This window comes from Tamandua tetradactyla, chromosome 4, assembly GCF_023851605.1.
Source record: "Tamandua tetradactyla isolate mTamTet1 chromosome 4, mTamTet1.pri, whole genome shotgun sequence".
Lineage (NCBI taxonomy): Eukaryota > Metazoa > Chordata > Mammalia > Pilosa > Myrmecophagidae > Tamandua > Tamandua tetradactyla.
Window position 1 is genome coordinate 105,016,103 of NC_135330.1, and position 22,286 is coordinate 105,038,388.

Below are 22,286 nucleotides of genomic sequence, written 5' to 3' on the forward strand. Positions count from 1 at the left end.
TTCAAGCTGTTTATATCCTTGTGTCTGAAATGAGTCTATTGAAAAGTGCATATAGCTGGATTATATTTCTTAATCCATTCTGCCAATCTGTATCTTTTAATTGGTAAGTTTAGTCTGTTAGCATTCAAAGTTATTACTGTAAAGACATTTCTTGAATACATGTCTTACCCTTTGGATTGTATTTGTCAAACCTATATATTCTTTTCCCTCTTCTTTTTATCCTTTAAGTTACCCTTACTGGTACTCTTCAGTTCTGTGCCGTCGTCTGACCTCTCTCTCCTGTCTTTTTTTTCTGTTGGCAGAACTCCCTTTAGTATTTCTTGTAGAGCTGGTTTCTTGTTCAGATATCTCTCAGCCTTTGTTTGTCTGTAAAAATTTTAATCTCTCCCTCAAGTTTTCTTTTTCTTTCATGGGCAGGCACTGGGAATCGAACCTGGGCCTCTGGCCTGGCAGGTGAGAACTCTGCCTGCTGAGCCACCATGGCCTATCTTCTCCCTCTTTTTTGAAGGTCAGTTTTGCTGGGTACAGAATTCTTGGCTGGAAGTCTTTCTCTTTCAGGATATTAAATATATCATAGCACTGCCTTCTCACCTTCATGGTTCCAGTTGGGTAGTTTGAACTCAGTCTTATGTGATTTCCCTTATATGTAGTAGGTTGTTTTTCTCTTGCCACTTTCAGGATTTTCTGCTTCTCTTTAACATTTGACAGGCCAATTAGTCTGTGTTTTGAGGTAGGCCTACTGGTATATATTCTATTTGGAGTTCGTTAGACTTATTTGATTTGCATATTTTTGTCTTTTATAAATATTGGGATCTTTTCCTCATTATATCCTCAACTAATCTTCCTAGCCCTCTTCTCTTCTTCTGGGACACCAGTGATTCTTATATTTGTGCTCTTTGTTTTGTCCATCATTTCCCTGTGATCCGATTCAAATTTTTCCATCTTTTTTGTCATTTGCTCTTTTGTGCGTTCAAAATCATTTGTCCCGTCCTCTAATTTGCTTATTCTTTCTCCTGTGTCTTCAAATCTGCTCTAGTGTATTTTTTATTTGGTCTACAGCATCTCTAATCTCTGATATCTGGCTATTTTTCTAGTTATTGTTTCAAAGTCCTCTTTATGCTTTTCTAGTGTCTACTTGATCTCCTTTATGTAATTAGCCATCCCATTTATTTTATTTAGTAGTTATATGAACATCTTTGATTAGTTCTTCCAAAGTCTGTGTCTCCTCCAGTGTTTTAATTTGGTCATTAGACTAGATTATATCTCTCTGCATCTTTATATGGTTAGTGATCTTCTGTTGTCTTCATGGCATGTAAATATCTTGTTAGGGTTACTTTGGAATTTTATTTCCTTCAGTAATCTAAAGCTTTGTATTTGCAGGATGTGTGTGCAACAGGATTCGTAATGTGGGGAGGGCACAGCAGTGTGGTAACAGGTTATGTGCAGGTATGTGCATGGGTTGGGTGTGCTATGCTGGTGCCTGTGAGTGTGGGGTGCAGGCTGTGGGGTTGTGATGTGCATTGTAGGGGCTGTGGGGGTGAGGTGCAGCTCAGTCAAGCCTTGGAGCACAGGAGCAGGGTGCAGCGTTGGGGACACAGAGGTAGGGTGTGGGGCTGTGTGGTTGTGCTGGGACTAGTGTGTGAGCAGGATGCAGGTAGGCATGTGGAGTGTGTGGGTCATGGGTATCAGGGTGTGGGGTACAGGGCACAGAATTTGGGGTGGAGTCCAGTGGGGTCAGGATGCAGATGCACAAGTGTGTAGGGTTGGGGCACAGGCTGCATAAGTTGCAGGATATGTCAGGGATGGGTGATGTCAGGACCCTGGTGTAGCTGCACAGGTGCCGGGTGAGGGGTTGTAGGGGTGCACAGTTGTGCAGGGCAGAGTCTATGTGGCACTGATACACACAAGAGGATCTGCCATTTGTGGGAGAAGGACACTTGTGTTGTGGGGAGGGACAAGGGTGGGGTAGGGTGAAGGGGTCAAGAGGTCAGTGCATGGATACATGGGTGCTTGGTGGGATGGATATGGCTGTCCTGCATATGGGTCTGTGAGGCAGGGTCCTGGTGCATGTGGGTCTGGGGGGCAGGGCCCACATGTGCATGTGTGCAGAGCTCAGGGGCAGTGGAGCAGGACTGAGCCTGCTTGGGCTGGGGACAGGTGTGACCTGGATGCACAGGTCAGCGTTTGCGCAGAGCTGAGGGTTCACGGTGTGAGTGGGTGCATATCCGTGCATGTGTCTGTGGGGACAGATGCTGATGTGCATGTGCGCAGAGCCCAGGAGGGGCCGGGCAGGGTTGAGTGACTGTATGGGCTGAGTGCAGATGTGGCCCAGGTATGAAGGTGAGCGCCTGCAGCCTGGATGCGCAGGATACTGCCTGCCAGGGCGGGGGTGGGATGGTGGGGGTTGAGGGGCTGGACGTGGGTTCGTGGGTCTCAGGAGGGCCAAGGCCAGACTATGCACTTAGGCAGGAGACATGGGTCAGGCTGGGACAGGCTTGTGCACTTGCGTGGGGCGGGGGTGTCAGGCGGGATGTATGAGGAGGCGGGTCGGGGCAGGGGTGCATAGAGCCGGTGGGTGGGCTGGTGATGGGGTTCAGGTTTGTGGGGTGTGAACAGTGTCACAGGTCACAGGGCTGGGGCAGCACGCATTTAGGATAGCACTTTCAAGGAACAGGGCATGACTTCCTTCCTTGTGTCCATCTCCCCATCTTGCACTCCCGAGGCCTCTGGGCTTCTGTTTGGAAAGGGGCGCATTAGGACGTTTGCACCAGCTGGACGGTCTCCAGTTCTCTGCGTCTCAATTCTTCTGCTTTTTCAACCAAGACTTCCCTGTGTGGTGTAGAAGGCCCTCACAGGCCACTGACACCCTGGGTCGCTCTCCCAGTCATTTTTCTGTCACTTCTATAGCTGTTCCTTGGAGCAGGGGTGAACATGACCTATCCTATTCCACAATCTTCCTGGAACCTGACCTCTTGCCCATTATTAGAGTTTTACTCACACATCATACAATCTAACCTAAGTAAACATCCATGCCTTTGCTAACATAATCTATATGCAGACATTTCCTTTTCTTCAGCAAAATAATCCGTACCCCTCCCCCATATTCCCCATGTGTTGACATTTAGTTTTGGCATAATGCCTTTGTTACATTCAGTGGAAGTATATTACAATGTTAGTGTTGACTGTAGACCCTAGCTCACACTGATTGTATTTTTACCTGTATACGTGCCATTTTTAGCACCTTGCAGTGTTAACATTCACTTGTTCTCTTCTCATGCAAAAACATTCTTATATTTGTTCATTTAATCCCCATCATTGTCCACTCTAAGCATTCCTAAACTACACTGTCTGTCTTTATCCTCTTTCTTTCTTTCTTGTGTCTACATGCTACCCAGCCCTTCTCCCTTAGCCATACTCAGATTCATCTTCATTCAGTGTACTTGTATTATTGTTCTACAGTCAGACACAGAAATGTGCTGTCCATTTCTAAATTTTTTCATTTCTCTTTCCCTTTTATTAAAGAAGGCTTTCTCAATCCCATGATGCCAGGGCCTGCCTCATCCCTCAAGTCATGTCCCACCTGGCCAGGGATACTTACACCCCTGGGAACCATGTCCCATGTCGGGGATACTGTAGTAATTTTTAGTAATAGCAAAATGTTGGAGACATGCTAGTGTCCATAAATTGGAAGTGGTTAAATAAATTGTGGTTTATAATGCAAGTCAAATAGTAAATGTTTTGAACTCTGTGGGTCAACAAACAAAATCAAGGAAATTATGTAGTAATTTATACAAGAGAGAAAACAATTTTCTACACACTTTTTATTGGTGAAATTTAAAGTACAGTATCTGAGAACAACTTTTTTTGTTGTTTTACTGGACTACGAATGAGAAGAATGAATTGGATTTTAAGAAATAACATTTTGTTTAATTGGGGTTCAAACTTTATGTTTCTTGTCATCAAATTGATTGCATATGTTCATCTGTAAAAGCCACTCCAACTTTTAGACACATGGCCATCCAGATTTAACCCACGGCCATAGTTTGCCAACCCCTGAATATAGTTTACAAAGCAGTATGACCCTTCCAAAGAATGTGTTAGGTCTATATGTGCTGTTTTATAAGTACTGACATGAAGAAGCAAGTTCACAGTATTATTTAAAGAATGTTAGTGCAGCTTTTCTTAGAAGGCTTAACCACATTGACATGTGTGAGTCCATGTGCATTAAAAATGAAGGTTGGGTGGGGGGGGCGGTGCACAAGTAGTTCAGTGGTAAAATTCTCACTTGCCATGCAGGAGACCTGGGTTCAATTCCTAGCCGATGCATTTCCGAAAACAAACAAACAAATAAATAAAAACAAACAAATAAAAACGCTAATAAACAAAAATTCAACAAATGGTGCTGCAGTAAGGGAATACTCACATGGAAAAAGAATGAAATGTGACCCCCGCCATACAGCATAGAAAAAAAAAAAAGCGAAGGTGGGAAAAATGTACAGAAAACTGTAACAATATTCCTCTCCACACACTGCACCCTCGGGGGGAGAAGGGGGGTGGTTTTATTATTTACTTTATATTTGTATTAGGGTTCTATAGAGAAACAGAATCAACAGGAAACACTTGCAAATATAAAATTTATAAAAGTGTCTCACATAACCATGGAATACAGAGTCCAAGATCCGCAGGACAAGCTGTGAAGCCGACGATTCCGATGGAGGGTCTGGATGAACTCCACAGGAGAGGCTCACCAGCTGAAGCAGGAAGAGAGCCTGTCTCCCCCCTAAAAAACTTCCAGTGATCAGATTAAGCATTACTCATTGCAGAAGACACGCCCCTTGGCTGATTACAAATGGAATCAGCTGTGGATGCACCTGATGTGGTCATGATTTAGTTCTATGAAATGTCCTCATTGCAACAGACAGACCAGCACTTGCCCAACCAGACAAACAGGTACCACCAGTTGGCTGAGTTGACACATAAACCTAACCATAAAAATATTCTTCTTTCTTGATTGATCTTTTCTTCAGTTCTCATTTTGCCACTTTGTAATTTTAAAACATTTTAAGGAAATTTAAAATCACTTGCCCAGAATCTACAATATGTGTCTTATTATTTCTAGCATGCTCTCCTTAGATTTAATAAACTCAAAGGTAATTATGACTATAGCTAGCTCTTATGTTGTACTTATTATGTGCCAATACTGTTTTATATATGTATGTATGTTAACACATTCACTCCCTACAACAACTCTGTGAGGTATTTTTGTCCTTATTTTCATACCATTTTATTCCCATTTTACAGTTGTGAAAACTAAGGCACAGAGAGGCTAAATGGCTTATCCAGTCACCCAGCAGTAAGTGATGGAACTGTGATTTCAACTGGGAGAGGCTGTGGTGTTCCCTCTGTACTCTGTGACCTCTTATATCACATAAACCAAACACAAACAAGTATTATGTGGCCATGTTGTCCATATATTGCCTGGCTTTGATTTCTTCTTCCTGGTCAGAAATCCGTCCTCAGTCACAGCTCCTTATGTGGTTTTATTTGTCTTCTGACAGAACTTGCCAGGTCTCTTCTTTAGCAAAATTAAAGGCCTAGTAGATCTCAAGTAGCTATTGTATTTATTTTCCAGGCCAGTTTTTCTGGCATGGGCAGGCTCTGGGAATTGAACCTGGCTCTCTGGCATGGCAGGTAAGTATTCTACCACTGAGCCACCAATGCACCGCCCCCAGGTCAGTTTTTTAATTTGCTGTTACCAATCCCTGGAGCAGTATCCCCCAGATCTCCAACCAGCGAATTCCACATCCTTGATATTGTCCAGTCTCTTGTCTGGGCTGTCTCTTCTTTGGTTTGGGTCTTTGTCTTCCCCCCACCAGGCCTGTTATAACTAAATAAAATTTGCTTATCATGGAGGGCTTACCCTGTGCCAAGCCCTTTGCTGAGTGTTTAAAGGGATTATCTTGTCTCTTCCTCACAGCAAAACTGTGAGACATGCTGTTATTTCCTCTTTTACAGGTCAGGAAACTGAGGCTCAGAGAGGTTTATTAATCTGCACAGGGTCATTCAGCTAGGAAGAAGTATGGCCAGATCATAAGCCCAGATTTCCTATGAGTTTCTGAGCCTAGTTACAAATGCATGTCTTTTAAGGGTCTCCATTAATAAAAGTATTCCATTACCTTAGGAAGAATTTTCTTTAAGGTTTTATTGGCTGTTGGACACAGAGAAAGAGAAACAACTTTGGTATCAGAGACATAGGTTTCAGCTGGCATTGTCACTTGGTTATGTCACCTTCATTTAATATTTCTGAGCCTCTGTCTCTTCCTCTGGCACCTGAAAGCAGCTCACCTTGTATTCTAGGACTGTGCTATCCTCTGGGACTTCCTCCTTCAGGAGAAAGAGGAACAGGGTCAAGGAGCCCCATTTCTACCTGAAATAGACCTGGATGCCTTGGGCTCAGTGCAGAGTTCATTTGTGTGATGGCACAAACATGACAAGATCTTTGGAAGTTTCTCCAGGAAGACACAAGTTTTGGTTAAAGACACAGCATTGACCTTAATGGTACCTGAGATCTCTGAAAGGCAGATATTTACTGTAGATCAGTTGTATTGTTATTGCATCTATATCCCCTTAGATTCTCCAAGCTTTAAATTTTGGGTTTTGTGACATCAGGCCTTCAGTGGAATGCTTGTGCTGTGTTTTCCACGTGGTTCTGGCTGTAATGTATGGTGACCAGTCCAGAAGGACCATCTGGCCTAGGCTGGGGTTGCCTGTCAAATGAGGAAGGCTTCCACTTTGCAGAGGTTATGATGGTCAAGTGCGAGGGTGTTTTTAAAGTACTTGGCACTTGTTAGGCACTCAGAAACTGGCAGATGATGTTATTGCCAGTGGAGTTACATTCATCCTTACTGTACTGTCAGACTCTATTTTCATGATCTGAATGGGGAACTCATGTCTTCGCTGCTACCTCTTCACATGCATAACTTGGTATGTGCTTTGGGTCCCACCAGACTGCCAGCCCAACAGAGCTCAGTGAGGTTCATGGGGCGGCACATCCGTGTTCCTTTCTTCTTGTCAGTCACTCACGGGTCAGTGGCTGTGGACCCCTCCCCATGGCACCCTGCAACTGTGTAGTAGTAAAAAAGTAAAAGTCCTACCTAATTTTATTTGGTAACTGAGGAGCCATGTGACCTGGCCAAACTACTCAACTTATTCTACCTCAGAGTCCCCATCTATAGAATGGGAGATGGACTAGATGGCACAGTCAGTCTCTTACTCTGAAAAGGTGTGATGTGCCATGCTGGAATGCTGTTGTCCTTGCCTATAAGCAGTCGAGGAAGTGTGCTCTCATAGATGCAGACTTGGGCGTCAGGGTGTTCATTTTCGTTTATATGCACTTAGGAATAATCCTGTACTCCTTTCCAAGTGTTTGATTTTTCAAAGAAAACTGATTGTTAGAACTTCGGTATGGGTGTATAAGCTCAACTCCCACCAAAAAGAAGAAAAATAATGCTTTATTTCCTTTCAAGCTCAAGTAAGCTGGCCCCCGTCCCTCCTCATGTGCTGTGCAGTGGTTGGCTGGATCTGGCGCTGCAGCCCAGCAACCCTAACTTACCTGAGGGAGGTGGTCGGCTGGATCTGACACTGCAGCCCAGCAGCCCTAACTCATCTGAGGGAGGTGGCCCAGACCCCTAGGCAATGGAAGCTCTCTGGGGCACTGTTTGCAAAGTTGCAGGGTGGGGTGGCAGAGAGCAGTGGGCAGAGATACATAGTTTTTAACAATCATATAAAAGACTCTGATGTGCCCGTCTGTGGGAGCTCACCACCACGATGAGCTCCTTTGTGCTGCCCCACATGTGTCACGGTCATCACTCTCCAGCTTGCCCTGGAGCGAGGACAGGAGAGGGATGTACCCTGTGGACCATGCTTCTCGGACGCCCCTCAGCCTGCCTTATGCTTGTCTCTTGGTTTTCAGCGCATCAGAGCAGAGTGACGATGATCCTGTTTGTCCTGGAGCTGGAGTGGGTGCTGAGCACCGGGCAGGACAAGCAGTTCGCCTGGCACTGCTCCGAGAGTGGGCATCGCCTGGGAGGCCATCGCACCGGCGCCGTGGCCTCGGGCCTGCAGTATCCTTTGCTGAATAGAAGCCCCTTGGTGGGAGCTTGCCTGCTGACTGCTTTCTTTCAGGGCAATTTTGGGTCTGTGAAACTGGAAAAGCGTGTGTTTGTTTTTGTTTCTGAGCTGCCCTGTGTGATTAAGAGGTTCGCAGATGCTCCAGAGGCGTGAGTCATCAAAGGTGCTATGTAGGTGCAGTGAGGAGAGGTGGTGTCACCTGAAACCATTGACCCTGGGGGGCAGGCTGTGGGTCAGCTGTGACACGAGACCTGACGTCCGACAGGACTCAGCCCAGCTGTGATCCTCAACTGGCAGAAAGAATCACAGAGCTGTGAGGAGTGGGGATGAAATGGTGTCTGAAGCCTCATCTTTGATTTTTACGGGAAGTAGTTTATACTAGACAGTAAGAGTGGAAGCAGTTTTATTGGTGACTGGAAGGAGAGCCGCAGGATTTCTGTTCATCTGACAAATACTTGTTGAGAGATTGCCACAGCAGCACCAGAGCACGTCAGCTGTTCTCTGCATAATAGTGCCACAGGCTCGATTCCAGGTCTGAGACTTTTGCAAGGTATGTAGAAGGATATTCATTCCTATCTCCCAGGTCACCTGGACCCCAAACTCAGTGTGAATCACTGTGAACGCAGGGTAGCTCAGCAGGCCAGGCCTGTATGACTCCAGCACATAAGAAGTGCTTGTGGCTGATGCTGCCACTGTCAGGAGTCTAGGGCCCTGGAATTCTCCATGTAAAAAAGCCTGGAACCTCCACATTCGACTAGCAAGGATGTGGAAGGAAACACATCTCTTGTCAGCGAAAGCAGGAAAGAACATATTTATAAAATGCTTGTGCATTGATGCTCAGCAGTCTGACAGACTGTTTTGCTGTTCCTTTGCAGGCATGTGGCAGTACTTTTGGGCACATATAAGCTAATATCCCTCCGATTTTCACTAAAAGACAGAGGAAAGGAACAAAGAGTGGCCACGGTGGAAGGTTGTAGAAATGTCAAGTGACCAAGAAGACCAGAAGCAAGGGTGATGAGAAATGGACAGTGGTGCCAGCCCAGCTTTTTAATGAAAAGAGCCTCTAAACCTCTCCCCAGTTTATGCTCAGCCGGTTCAGATGAGCATAATGCTTGGGCGGAAATTTGTGATATCTGTTACCACGGGGTTAATGGTTTCTTTACAGCATTAGAGCTGAAGTCTTCCAGGCCGACCCCTCAGTGTACAGCTGAACCAGCTCAAGCACAGAAGGGCCAAGTGCCCTATTGGAGGCCACCCAGCTAGTGAGGAGGAGAATCGCCACCAGAACCCAGGTTCTCTGCCTCGACCTCCTGTAGTGCCCCCATTCTGCTGCGTTGTCCCTCCAGGACAGAATGAATAGCAATAATTTGTTCTTAATCCGGTGGCTTCTGTACCACCAAAGGGACTTGTATTAATCAGCCAAAGAGGGGAGAAGGAAACATAGCTCTTGTCCTCAAGAACCTTAAGTTTTAAAACATCTAAGACTAAAAACCCAAAAACAAAATATACAGACTTTTGAAGTTGTCGTAGTGTCACCCTCATTTTTAGCTGTTTGCCTTTAGCCACACCGTGGGGTTCAACAAGCACGGAGCCATGTGACCAGGGGTCAGAGGCCTTTGTGTGTGTGCAGTGAGCAGCTGGACTCCAGTTCGGTGCAAATGACCATCCGCGGGCCCTGAGGCTGAGATGGACAGACCCTGACCTCCACCAGCTCTGCCCTCTGCCTTTCTAGCTCCCATTTTGGGGTCACAGGGCTCCTGGCTCCTGGGAGCATGTCCGTCCCCAGTGTTTTCCTGACACTGAGCACTGATGGCCTGACAAGTCTCTTCCTAGAGCCATATGGCTTCTCCCAGGCGGGAGGTTTTTCCTGGGAACTGGCCGGCAGGCAGATTGCTGATGGGTAGCCCCTCCTGCATTGAGGTTCATGTTTGAGTCAAGGCTTAGACACATTTACTCTCTTGCACTCCCCCATCCACCACTCTCCTTTCCTTCTTTCTGCCACCTTCTGCACACTTACAGTTTTATTCATGATGAGGGAAAGAAGAGGCTCTAATGAAACACAGTAACATGTTCAGAATAATATCATTACCCCTATTTGTCTTTGTAGTGGAAATTAATAGTGTAGAGAGAGAAGAGACCTCCACAGACCACCAACTCATCCTCTTCCATCTCTACCCGCTCTTTCATCCATGCCAACAAGTGACAGAATTAATCAAATTAAATTCAGCAGTTTTCGCTTCTTTCAAGCATCTTGCTGAAGTGATTATATAATGGGAACAACCAAAATTCAAGTAGGAAGATAAAGGAAGGCAAAAAGGCTGACCAGTTCACAAATTAAATGACCACATTCTGAATAACCCCCAACTCTTTGATTGTGTTGGTTAATGACCCAAAGTGTCAAATATTAAGTGACCAATTATCCTAATGACTATAACAGCAGTGTTAGGAAGAGGAGGAGAAAAAAGGAGAGAAGAAAGGAGAAAAGTCTCTGAGAGTTTACGAAGTGCTTCTGTATACATTATTCCATTTCCTATTCTAAGCTGTTATTCTCCCTTTTCACAGGGTGGAAACCAGGGCTTAGAGGGGATGTGAGAGGTTGAGTTCCTTGCTCAAGGTCCTGATTGGCAGAACCAGCCTCAGCACGTGCCTGTTATAAATCCTTGAACATGCCCTCTGCCCAACTAGGTACAGCACAACTGAGACATTTCCCACAGGCACCATGTCAGGTAAATGTTAGGAAGTGGAAATGCTTTTGTTCGCCTACTTGAGTTGTTGTTCTTTAAATTCAAGAATACTTTATCCAGCCTCCCGTCAATGTGTGGTTATTTGACCAAATTTTGTTCACGTTTTTCATGTTTCAGCAAAATAAGTTGGGAATCTATATTTTACAGTTTTATTTGTGTTAGAGGTATTTCCAGGATATCACCCTTTATTTTGGAATGTCTCCTCCCTCCCCAGGGTAATGTCTTAGATTTATTCCCCTACAGGTAAAGAGTTCTGAGAATCGATTAAGGTTGCCTCAATTTTCCTATTTCTTCATGTCACACTTCATGCCAGTCACTGTGGATTTGAGATTGTACCATAATTTTATTTCAGCCCTCCTCCAAAAGCTTTTATTGGCTTCATATATTTTTTTTTAGAGAAAAAAGAGAATACCATTATACCTGCAGTTGTAAAGGCTGCTGGGTATCAGATTGCGTCTGTTTTTTTTTTCATTATGTGTTCCTCAAATAATCAAGAGAAATTTAAGGTGATCTTTTTTTCTTACAAATGTTAATATTGTTTTACAGATATCTGGTAACTTATTAGGAGACTGTAATGCTATTTTCTCTTGTTCTTGAGACTTATTTTTTTTTCATGTTTTATTGTGAAAATTGGTGAAACATGCACCAAACAGGAGAACATAGTATAATGGACACTTGCATAGCCATCACTAACATCCATTGTGGATTCTCCTATCCCTTTTTGCTTTCTCTATTTCTAGCTCTTTCTCTTTGCTGGACAAATCCAGAAAAACAAACAAACAAAAAAACAAATCCAGACCTTGTGTCATTTCCTTTACATACTTTGTCCACTTTTAAAATATATAGACTTCTTTTCAATAATCACAATGCTACTATCACTCCTAAAATTCATAATCATGCTTTAATATTGTTGAATAAGCAATCCATTTCCAAGTATCACTGATTGTCTCAAAACACCTTTAGGCGGTGGGTTTGTATCCAAGCAAGGGCCACACATTGCCTGGGGTTGTCACATCTCCTAAGTCTTTCTTAATCTAGAACAGTGACCCCCCCCTTCTTTCTCTTTTTTTTTAATGCCACTGACTTATGGAAAGAACTGGGTCTGCTGTCCTATAGACATTTGCATTCTGAACTTCTCTGTTTCCCTCCCCAAGATGTCACTTAACTTCTTCCAGTACCTCCCCTTCTCCTTTCTATGTATCCTGTCAATTAAAAGTTGTCTCTCAAATCTTAATTCAGTTCCAATTCGGCTTCTTCGTAAGAGCATTTCCTGTGTGGGGGTGGGCTTTATATTGCCCCACTCCAGGATGCTGGAGATGTCGGGGTGTGCCCTGCCCAGGTGGTGGGCGGTCCAGGTGGCCACAACTGCTCCCGCAGTCACAGTTCCCCGTCAGCTTTCCATGATGCTCTTTCTTCAATCAGTTCTTCCCTTGGGGCTGCAAAGGGCTCACTTGCTAATCCCGTCATTTTTTCTACATGTATTAGTAAGAATTCTTCTATAAAATAGACCTTTCTCTCATTAACTAGGGCTATTTGTCTACCCTGAACTATAATCCATACAGAAAAAGCAGGATGCATTCTTAATTCTCTCTCTTTGTTACTTTTCAGAGTGAAGATTAAGTGCCCTGATTCCTCTTCAATAGTGACCTTTGTGGTGGTGGTGGTTTTGAGCAGCATTGTGTACTCTTAGTTGTTTTTTAAAATGGTATATTCAGTATATTTCGGTAAATTGCAATCTTTTTTTTTAATGCTCAAATTATCCCATCCTCAGCCAATAAGAGCCCCTTCAGATTGGCTCCTTTGTCCTTTGAATACATCCCCACTAGCCTTTGGTATCTTCCTTCCTTTCTGTCACGTGTCCTAAACTCATCCATCATGTTCCCTCTCTGTCCCAGTCCTGGGATTGCTGTTCCTTTTCATGAGGAAATACATTCAGAGATAACTAAAGAAAACATAAGTTCACATATTTCTAATTCAAACTTACCGTGACAGAGTTTTTACTTTACTTTTGTACTTGATTCTTTCATCTTACCCTGAAAATCTTTGTTTCTAAACATTAACACAATTCCTTATTTGCTCTATCCTTCAGTATATTAAATAGTTTCAAAATAATAATAGTATAATTATAAAAGCTGTGAGACTAATGAATAGTTTCAGATTGCTTTGCAGTTCTCTTTCTCCTTAGTATATATTCCACCAAAGTTGTGCAAAATGCTCTGTTTTAAAGCCACTTTACATAATTCTACTCACTGTCTGGTGATGTCACATCTCTGATACAGGGTGGTTCATGTTTCATGTATTTTACTTTGTTTTCAGCTTGCAGGGGAGTGGGGTCTTTTTTATTTATTTTTTTGAATTTGTAAAACAAAGAAAAGATTCCCAAGTGGAAACTGTTGTGTAACAAGAGACATGCCACACTTCCATCTTTGCTTTCTATACCTTGCTTCTCCCTCTCCATAGCAACCTCTTTGTTTCTTTTCTAAATATGAGCATACACGTATATATTTATATTTTCCTTCCTTTCTTACAAAAAAGATAGTATAGCATATATACTATTATGTACCCTTGTTCCCCTCACACACACACACATTTATTAATATATCCTGGAAATTACTCCATGTCAGTGTATGGAAATATTCTTCTTTTTTGTTTTCAGCTCTATATTGTTCCATTGTGTGGATTTGCCATAGTTAATTCAGTAAGTTCCCTAGGGATGGACTTTTGGGTTGTTTTTAAACTTTAGTTATTAAATAATACAGGGTAAAGCATGTGTCATTTCATATTTTTGTTGGTGTGTCTCTGGAATATATCTCTAGAAGCAGGATTACTAGGCATACGGGCAAACACATATGTAAATATGCTGTTGGCATATTCACTTTCATAAGGGTTATGCCATTATTTAGCATTCCAACCTGCAATATATAAAAATTAGGGTGGGCACGATGGCTCAGCAGGCAAGAATGCTTGCCTGCCATGCCAGAGGACCCGGGTTTGATTCCCGATGCCTGCCCATGTAAAAAAAAAAGAAAGAAAGAAAAGAATATATATATATATAAATCAGCTGTTTCCCTACAGCTTTGCTTTGGAATATATATATATATATATAAATTAGCTGTTTCCCTAGAGCTTTGCTTTGGAAAATCATTATCAAACTTTTGGTTTTTGCAATCCGGTAGGAGAAAAATATTATCCTAGTGTAGTTTTTGTTTGCATTTATTATGAGTGAGGTTGATTATCATTTGATATTTTTAAGGACCAGTGTTGAATCACCCTTAGGTTTGGTGATTCACTAAGGGAGCTCATAGAACTCATATAGGCATATTCATGGCTGTGATTTATCACAGTGCAAGGATTCTAAACACAATTAACAAAGGGAAAGGTACATAGGGCAAAGTCCAGGGGAAATCAGCCTCGAGCTTCCAAGGTCCTCTCCCAGTGGAGTCTCAGGACACACTTAATTCGCCCAGCTATGAGGTGTGACCTATGAAATGTCAATGAGGGAATCTCTTTAGCAACTCAAAGCCTAGGGTTTTGGTTGGGGACCATCCATGTAGGCATCTTCTGCCTGGAATGGACCACAACTCCCGGCCCCCAGAAGGAAGGCAAGTGCTCAGCTTAGACTGTGTTGTTTATACTGACAGCTAAGACCCCGTGGGCCACTCTTACCAGTTAATGATGGGAACCTCCCCAAATCGAAGTTCCCAGAATGCCAGCCAAAGGCCACCTGGAAGGGAAGCAGGCCTTTCTGAGATCATGCTCACGCCTGCTGTGTGAACTCTTTTTTGCATAGGATCATGTGTTTTTCTTCTTGAGCTGTCCGTATGCTTTGCCCATCTTTCCATTAGGTTTGTGGTCTTTATTCTTCTTGATTGCTCTTTTATATATTGAGGATTTGGGCTCTTTGTGGCATAAGTTGCAAGTATTTGTTTTTCCACTTTGTCTTTTAATTTTATATATGATATTTGTTTTTTAAGTCATAACTTTTCCTACTCAAAGCTTATAAAAGAACTTTCCCATCCAGAGCTTACATGCTTTCGTTTTTTACATTTAGATCCCTAATTAATTTTGAAATTTTCCTGTCATATAATGTGATATACAAATAGAATTTTTTCTCAAATAGCTATCTAGTTTGTGCTAACGTCATTCAGTTTTTAAAACTCCATCATTTCCTTACTGATGTGAAGAACTACCTTTATCAGACATGTACTAAATTTCTATATGCCTTTGGGTCTATTTCTAGACTTTTGATTCTGTTTCTTTGGTCTGTTTGCCTATTTATGCATTGTCCTGGTCAGGTTCATGTGTCACTTGGCAAGGTGGTGGTGCCCTTTGGTCTGGTTGGGCAAGTGTTGGCCTGTCTGTTGCTATGAGGACATTTCATAGAATTAAATCATGATCACTTCAGCTGTATCCACAGTTGATTGCATTTGTAATCAGCCAAGGGGAGTGTCTCCTGCAATGAGTAATGCTTAATGTAATCACTGGAAGCCTTTTAAGGAGGATTCAGAAGAGACAGACTCTCTTCCTGCTTAGGCAGGCAAGCCTCTCCTGTGGAGTTCGTCCAGACCATTCATTGGAATCATCAGCTTTATAACCTGCCCTACAGATTTTGGACCCTACATTCCCATGAGGCACTTTTGTAAATTGTATATCTACAGATGTTTCCTGCTGATTCTGTTTCTCTAGAGAACCTAACAAATACAGCTTGGTACCAGGAGTGATTCTTAAGAAACAGAATCTTAAAAAATGGGTTTTTTACGATTGGTCTTCTACTCTGACTGGACTCAAAGGCACTAAGGACTCTGATTCCCATAGCCAGAATGATACTGCCATTCCATGGGGTGAATTGACAAAAGAGATAGTCAAAATATCACCATTGAATTCTTCTAATGCTTCACTTGTACAAAGTCACGAAACCAGGCTCTGGGGGATAATGTTTTGATACCTTTATGGAGTTCTGTGGAACTAGAAGGTATAGAGATGTTGGCTGTTTGTTGTTATATACACTGTATACATTAATGAGTGAAAGGAGTGTGCTTAAGGCTTCAAATGAGAAGTTTATGTGCTGTCTGACAGATGAAAATGTTTGTAAGAGTGTCCTGAAGGAAAATCTTATTTCCTGTAGCTGTAGATCTTGAGATCTTGAAAAATCAGACTCAGAATCTTATTGTTGGAGTAGCACCACCCTCATTTCTTCCAGACCTTTAACTAGACTAAAGTTGCAACAGACCCGAAAAGGTGATGTACAAAGTATCACCCATGAGGAGGTATGTTATACTCCCAAAGAACTGTGTGAATTTTCCAGTTAATATAGACAGAAATCAGGGGACTATGTGTGGCAATGGATTTTAAGGGTTTGAGATAATGGTGGGAGAAATATAAAGCTGGATGAGGCTGAATTTATTGATATAGGCCCACTAAGCAGAGATTCTGCATTCAGTGTTATATCTCAAGAGATTAGAAAAGGCATTAAGAATTTATTTGGATGAAAAAGAAAAGTCCAGGACCAGACGGCTTCACATGTGAATTCTACCAAACATTCCAGAAAGAATTACTACCAACCCTGCTCAAACTCTTCAAAAAAATTGAAGTGGAGGGAAAGCTACCTAATTCATTCTATGAAGCCAACATCACCCTCATACCAAAACCAGGCAAAGATATTACAAAAAAAGAAAACTACAGACCAATCTCTCTAATGAATATAGATGCAAAAATCCTCAACGAAATTCTAGCAAATCGAATCCAGGAATGCATTAAAAGAATTAGACATCATGACCAAGTAGGATTCATCCCAGGTATGCAAGGATGGTTCAACATAAGAAAATCAATTAATGTAATACACCATATCAACAAATCAAAGCAGAAAAATCACATGATCATCTCAATTGATGCACAGAAGGCATTTGACAAGATTCAACATCCTTTCCTGTTGAAAACACTTCAAAGGATAGGAATACAAGGGAACCTCCTTAAAATGATAGAGGGAATATATGAAAAACCCACAGCTAATATCATCCTCAATGGGGAAAAATTGAAAACTTTCCCCCTAAGATCAGGAACAAGACAAGGATGTCCATTATCACCACTGTTATTCAACATCGTGTTGGAGGTTCTAGCCAGAGCAATTAGACAAGAAAAAGAAATACAAGGCATCAAAATTGGAAAGGAAGAAGTAAAACTATCACTGTTTGCAGACGATATGATACTATACGTCGAAAACCCGGAAAAATCCACAACAAAACTACTAGAGCTAATAAATGAGTACAGCAGAGTAGCAGGTTACAAGATCAACATTCAAAAATCTGTAGCATTTCTATACACTAGTAATGAACAAGTTGAGGGGGAAATCAAGAAACGAATCCCATTTACAATTGCAACTAAAAGAATAAAATACCTAGGAATAAATTTAACTAAAGAGACAAAAAACCTATATAAAGAAAACTACAAAAAACTGCTAAAAGAAATCACAGAAGACCTAAATAGATGGAAGGACATACCGTGTTCATGGATTGGAAGACTAAATATAGTTAAGATGTCAATCCTACCTAAATTGATTTACAGATTCAATGCAATACCAATCAGAATCCCAACAACTTATTTTTCAGAAATAGAAAAACCAATAAGCAAATTTATCTGGAAGGGCAGGGTGCCCCGAATTGCTAAAAACATCTTGAGGAAAAAAATCGAAGCTGGAGGTCTTGCGCTGCCTGACTTTAAGGCATATTATGAAGCCACAGTGGTCAAAACAGCATGGTATTGGCATAAAGATAGATATATCGACCAATAGAATCGAATAGAGTGCTCAGATATAGACCCTCTCATCTATGGACATTTGATCTTTGATAAGGCAGTCAAGCCAACTCACCTGGGACAGAACAGTCTCTTCAATAAATGGTGCCTAGAGAACTGGATATCCATATGCAAAAGAATGAAAGAGGACCCGTATCTCACACCCTATACAAAAGTTAACTCAAAATGGATCAAAGATCTAAACATTAGGTCTAAGACCATAAAACAGTTAGAGGAAAATGTAGGGAGATATCTTATGAAACTTACAATTGGAGGCGGTTTTATGGACCTTAAACCTAAAGCAAGAGCACTGAAGAAGGAAATAAATAAATGGGAACTCCTCAAAATTAAACACTTTTGTGCATCAAAGAACTTCATCAAGAAAGTAGAAAGACAGCCTACACAATGGGAGACAATATTTGAAAATGACATATCAGATAAAGGTCTAGTATCCAGAATTTATAAAGATATTGTTCAACTCAACAACAAAAAGACAGCCAATCCAATTACAAAATGGGAAAAAGACTTGAACAGACACCTCTCAGAAGAGGAAATACAAATGGCCAAAAGGCACATGAAGAGATGCTCAATGTCCCTGGCCATTAGAGAAATGCAAATCAAAACCACAATGAGATATCATCTCACACCCACCAGAATGGCCATTATCAACAAAACAGAAAATGACAAGTGCTGGAGAGGATGCGGAGAAAGAGGCACACTTATCCACTGTTGGTGGGAATGTCAAATGGTGCAACCACTGTGGAAGGCAGTTTGGCGGTTCCTCAAAAAGCTGAATATAGAATTGCCATACGACCCAGCAATACCATTGCTAGGTATCTACTCAAAGGACTTAAGGGCAAAGACACAAACGGACATTTGCACACCAATGTTTATAGGAGCATTATTTACAATTGCAAAGAGATGGAAACAGCCAAAATGTCCATCAACAGACGAGTGGCTAAACAACTGTGGTATGTACATACAATGGAATATTAGGCAGCTTTAAGACAGAATAAACTTATGAAGCATATAATAACACGGATGGACCTAGAGAACATTATGCTGAGTGAGACTAGCCAAAAACTAAAGGACAAATACTGTATGGTCACACTGATGTGAACCGACATTCAAGAATAAACTTGGAATATGTCATTGGTAACAGAGACCATCAGGAGATAGAAATAGTAAGATAATGGGTAATTGGAGCTGAAGGGATACAGACTGTGCAACAAGACTGGATACAAGAACTCAGAAATGGACAGCACAATACTACCTAATTGTAATGTAATTATGTTAAAACACTGAATGAAGCTGCATCTGAGGTATAGTTTTTTAATTTATTTTTTATTATTTATTATTTATTTACTTATTTATTTTCTCTCTATTATCGTTTTATTTCTTTTTCTGTTGTCTTCCTATTTCTTTTTCTAAATCGGTGCAAATGTACTAAGAAATGATGAATATGCATCTATGTGATGATATTAAGAATTACTGATTGTATATGTAGAATGGAATGATTTCTAAATGTTGTGTTAGTTAATTTTTTTAATTAATAAAAAAAAAAGAATTTATTTGGATGTTTGGCTGAAATATGGATCAAAAGGTGGCTGACATTACCTGAGGTTGAAATGCCAGAACTGCCCTGGTATAATGTAGATGAGGGGATCCAGAGGCTAAGAGAGATTGGAATGTTAGAGTGGATTTATCATGGAAAGCCTGCTCTTATACGACAAGAATGTCCAGAGGAAGCACCTTTTACCAAAACAGTGAGAAATAAATTTGTGAGACAAGCGCCATCATCCCTGAAGAACTCTGTAGTTGCACTTCTCTGTAGGTTCAGATATTACTGTGGGAACTGCTATCACTGAACTGGAATCCTTAAAAACAATGGGGATGACAGGATCCCGAGTTGGCAGAAGCCAGGTGGCAGCACTTAATTGCCAAAGATAGGGTAGACATGGCTATTATAATAGACAGCAAACTCAAAGCGGGAGTCAACATTATGTGACTTGCAGAGTTTTCTGGCATTGGCTAGTAAATCATGGGGTGCCTAGAAATACAATAGAAGTGCAGTCTACTAAATTCTTGTTCAAGCTATATAAACAAAAGAGTTCTAGGTCAAGTGAACAGAAGTCTAACTTGAATTATAAAAACACAGAGTCATGGCCCCTTAATCAATTTCCAGACTTGAGACAGTTTACAGACCCAGAGCCCCTTGAATGAGGGGGACGCCAAGTCCCTTTGGGATAGGACCCTGTTATACTGCCACAAATTTATACTGTTAATCTTCCTCCAAGCTTTCCCCAACCAGGGTAACTGTGCATTGGGGAAAAGGAAATGATCAGATATTTTGAGGATTATTAGACACTGGTTCAGAAGTGATATTAATTCCAGGGGACCCAAAACATCTCTCTGGTCCACCAGTCAAAGTTGGAGCTTATGAAAGTCAGGTGATAAATGGAGCTTTAGCTCAGGTCCATCTCACAGTGGGTCCAGTGGGCCCCCGGACTCATTTGTAGTTATTTCCCGAGTTCCAGAATGTATAATTGGAATAGACATATTGAGCAACTGGCAGAATCGCCACATTGAATCTTTAACTTGTGAAGTAAGGGCTGTTATGGTAGGAAAGGCCAAGTGGAAGCCACTAGAACTGCCCCTACTTAGCAAAATAGTAAATCAGAAGCAATATGCCAGATTCCTGGAGGGATTGCAGAGATTACTCCCACTCATAAGGACTTGAAGGATGCAGGGGTGGTGATTCCCACCACATCCCCATTCAAGTCTCCTGTTTGGCCTGTGCATCAAACATATGGGTCTTGGAGGATGACAGTGGATTATCATAAGTTCAACCAGGTGTTAACTCCAATTGCAGCTGCTATTCTGGATGTGGTATCATTGCTTGAGCAAATCAGTGCATCCCCTGGTACCTAGTATGCAGCTATTGATCTGGCAAATGCTTTTTTCTCAACAGCTATTAGTGAGGACCACCAGAAACAGTTTACTTTCAGCTGGCAAGGTCAGCAATACACTTTCACTGTCCTATCTCAGGGGTATATCAACTTTCCAACCCTATGTCATAATCTTGTCCACAGGGACCTTGCTTATTTCTCCCTCCCACAAGACATCACACTGGTCCATTATATTGATGTTATCATGTTGATTGGACCTAGTGAGCAAGAAGTAGCAACTACTCTAGACTTATTGGTAAGGCATTTGCATGTTAGAGGATGGGAGATAAATCCAACAAAATGCAGGGGCTGTCCACGTCAGTAAAATTTCTAGGTGTCCAGTGGTATGGGGCCTGTCAAGATATCCCTTCTCAGGTGAAGGATAAGTTGCTATATCTGGCCCCTCCTATAACCAAAAAAGAGGCACAACGCCTCGTTGGTCTCTTTGGATTTTGGCGACAACATATTCCTCATTTGGGTGTGCTGCTCCAGCCCATTTATCAAGTGACCAGAAAAGCTGCTAATTTTGAGTGGGGACCTGAACAAGAGGAGGCTCTGTGACAGATCCAGGCTGCTGTACAAGCTGCTTTCCTACTTGGACCGTATGATCCAGCAGATCCAATGGTGCTGGAAGTGTCAGTGGCAAATAGAGATGCTGTCTGGAGCATTCTCCCTATGGGAGAATCGCAACACAGACACTTAGGGTTTTGGAGCAAAGCCTTACCCTCTGTTTTGAGAAACAGCTTTTGGCCTGCTACTAGGCCTTAGTAGAGACTGAATGCTTAACCATGGGCCTCCAAGTTACCATGAGACCTGAGTTGCCTATCATGAGCTGGGTGTTGTCTGACCCACCAAGCCATAAAGTTGGGTGTGCACAACAAGCACTCCATCATAAAATGAAAATGGTATATACAAAATAGGGCCAGAGCAGGTCCTGAAGGCACAAATAAGTTATATGAGGAAGTAGCCTAAATGCCCATGGTCTCCACTCCTGCCATGTTACCTTCTCTTTCTTAGACCAGAGCTATGGCCTCTTGGGGAGTTCTTTACAGTGAATTGACTGAGGAAGGGAAAACTCGGGCCTGGTTTACAGATGGTTTGGCATGATATGCAGGTAACACCTGAAAGTGGACAGCTGCAGCACTACAGCCCCTTTCTGTGGTGTCCCTAAAGGACAGTATTAAGGGAAAATCCTCCCAGCAGACAGAACTTCAAGCAATGCACCTGGTTGTTCATTTTGCTCGAAAGGAGAACTGGCCAGAGGTGCATTTGTATACTGACTCATGGGCTGTTGCTAATGGTTTGGCTGGAAGGTCAGGGAATTGGAAAGAAAGTAATTGGAAAATTCGTGACAGAGATGTCTGGGGAAGAGGTATGTGGTTAAACCTTTCTGAGCGGGCTAAAAACACGAAGATATTTGTGTCCCATGTGAATGTACACCAGAGGGTGACTTCAGCAGAGGAAGGTTTTAATAATCAAGTAGATAAGATGACCCATTCTGTGGATACCAGCCAGCTTTTTTCCCCAGCAACTCCTGTCATTGCCCATTGGGCTCATGAACAAAGTGGTCATGGTGGTAGGGATGGAGGTTATGTATGGGCTCAGCAACATGTACTTCCACTCACCAAAGCTGGCCTGGCTACAGCCACTGCTTGAGTGCAGCCCCCGATATGGC

General features: G+C 42.2%; 1 protein-coding gene across 1 annotated transcript in view; it reads left to right on the forward strand.

Moving 5' to 3' along the window:
- WDFY2 (WD repeat and FYVE domain containing 2) overlaps nucleotides 1-22,286 on the forward strand; it is a 204,205-nt gene that overhangs the window by 134,833 nt on the left and 47,086 nt on the right. The window contains exon 5 of the mRNA XM_077158122.1: nucleotides 7,973-8,123. Coding sequence (XP_077014237.1) covers nucleotides 7,973-8,123 — 151 coding nt within the window. The remainder of the gene's footprint in view (nucleotides 1-7,972; nucleotides 8,124-22,286) is intronic.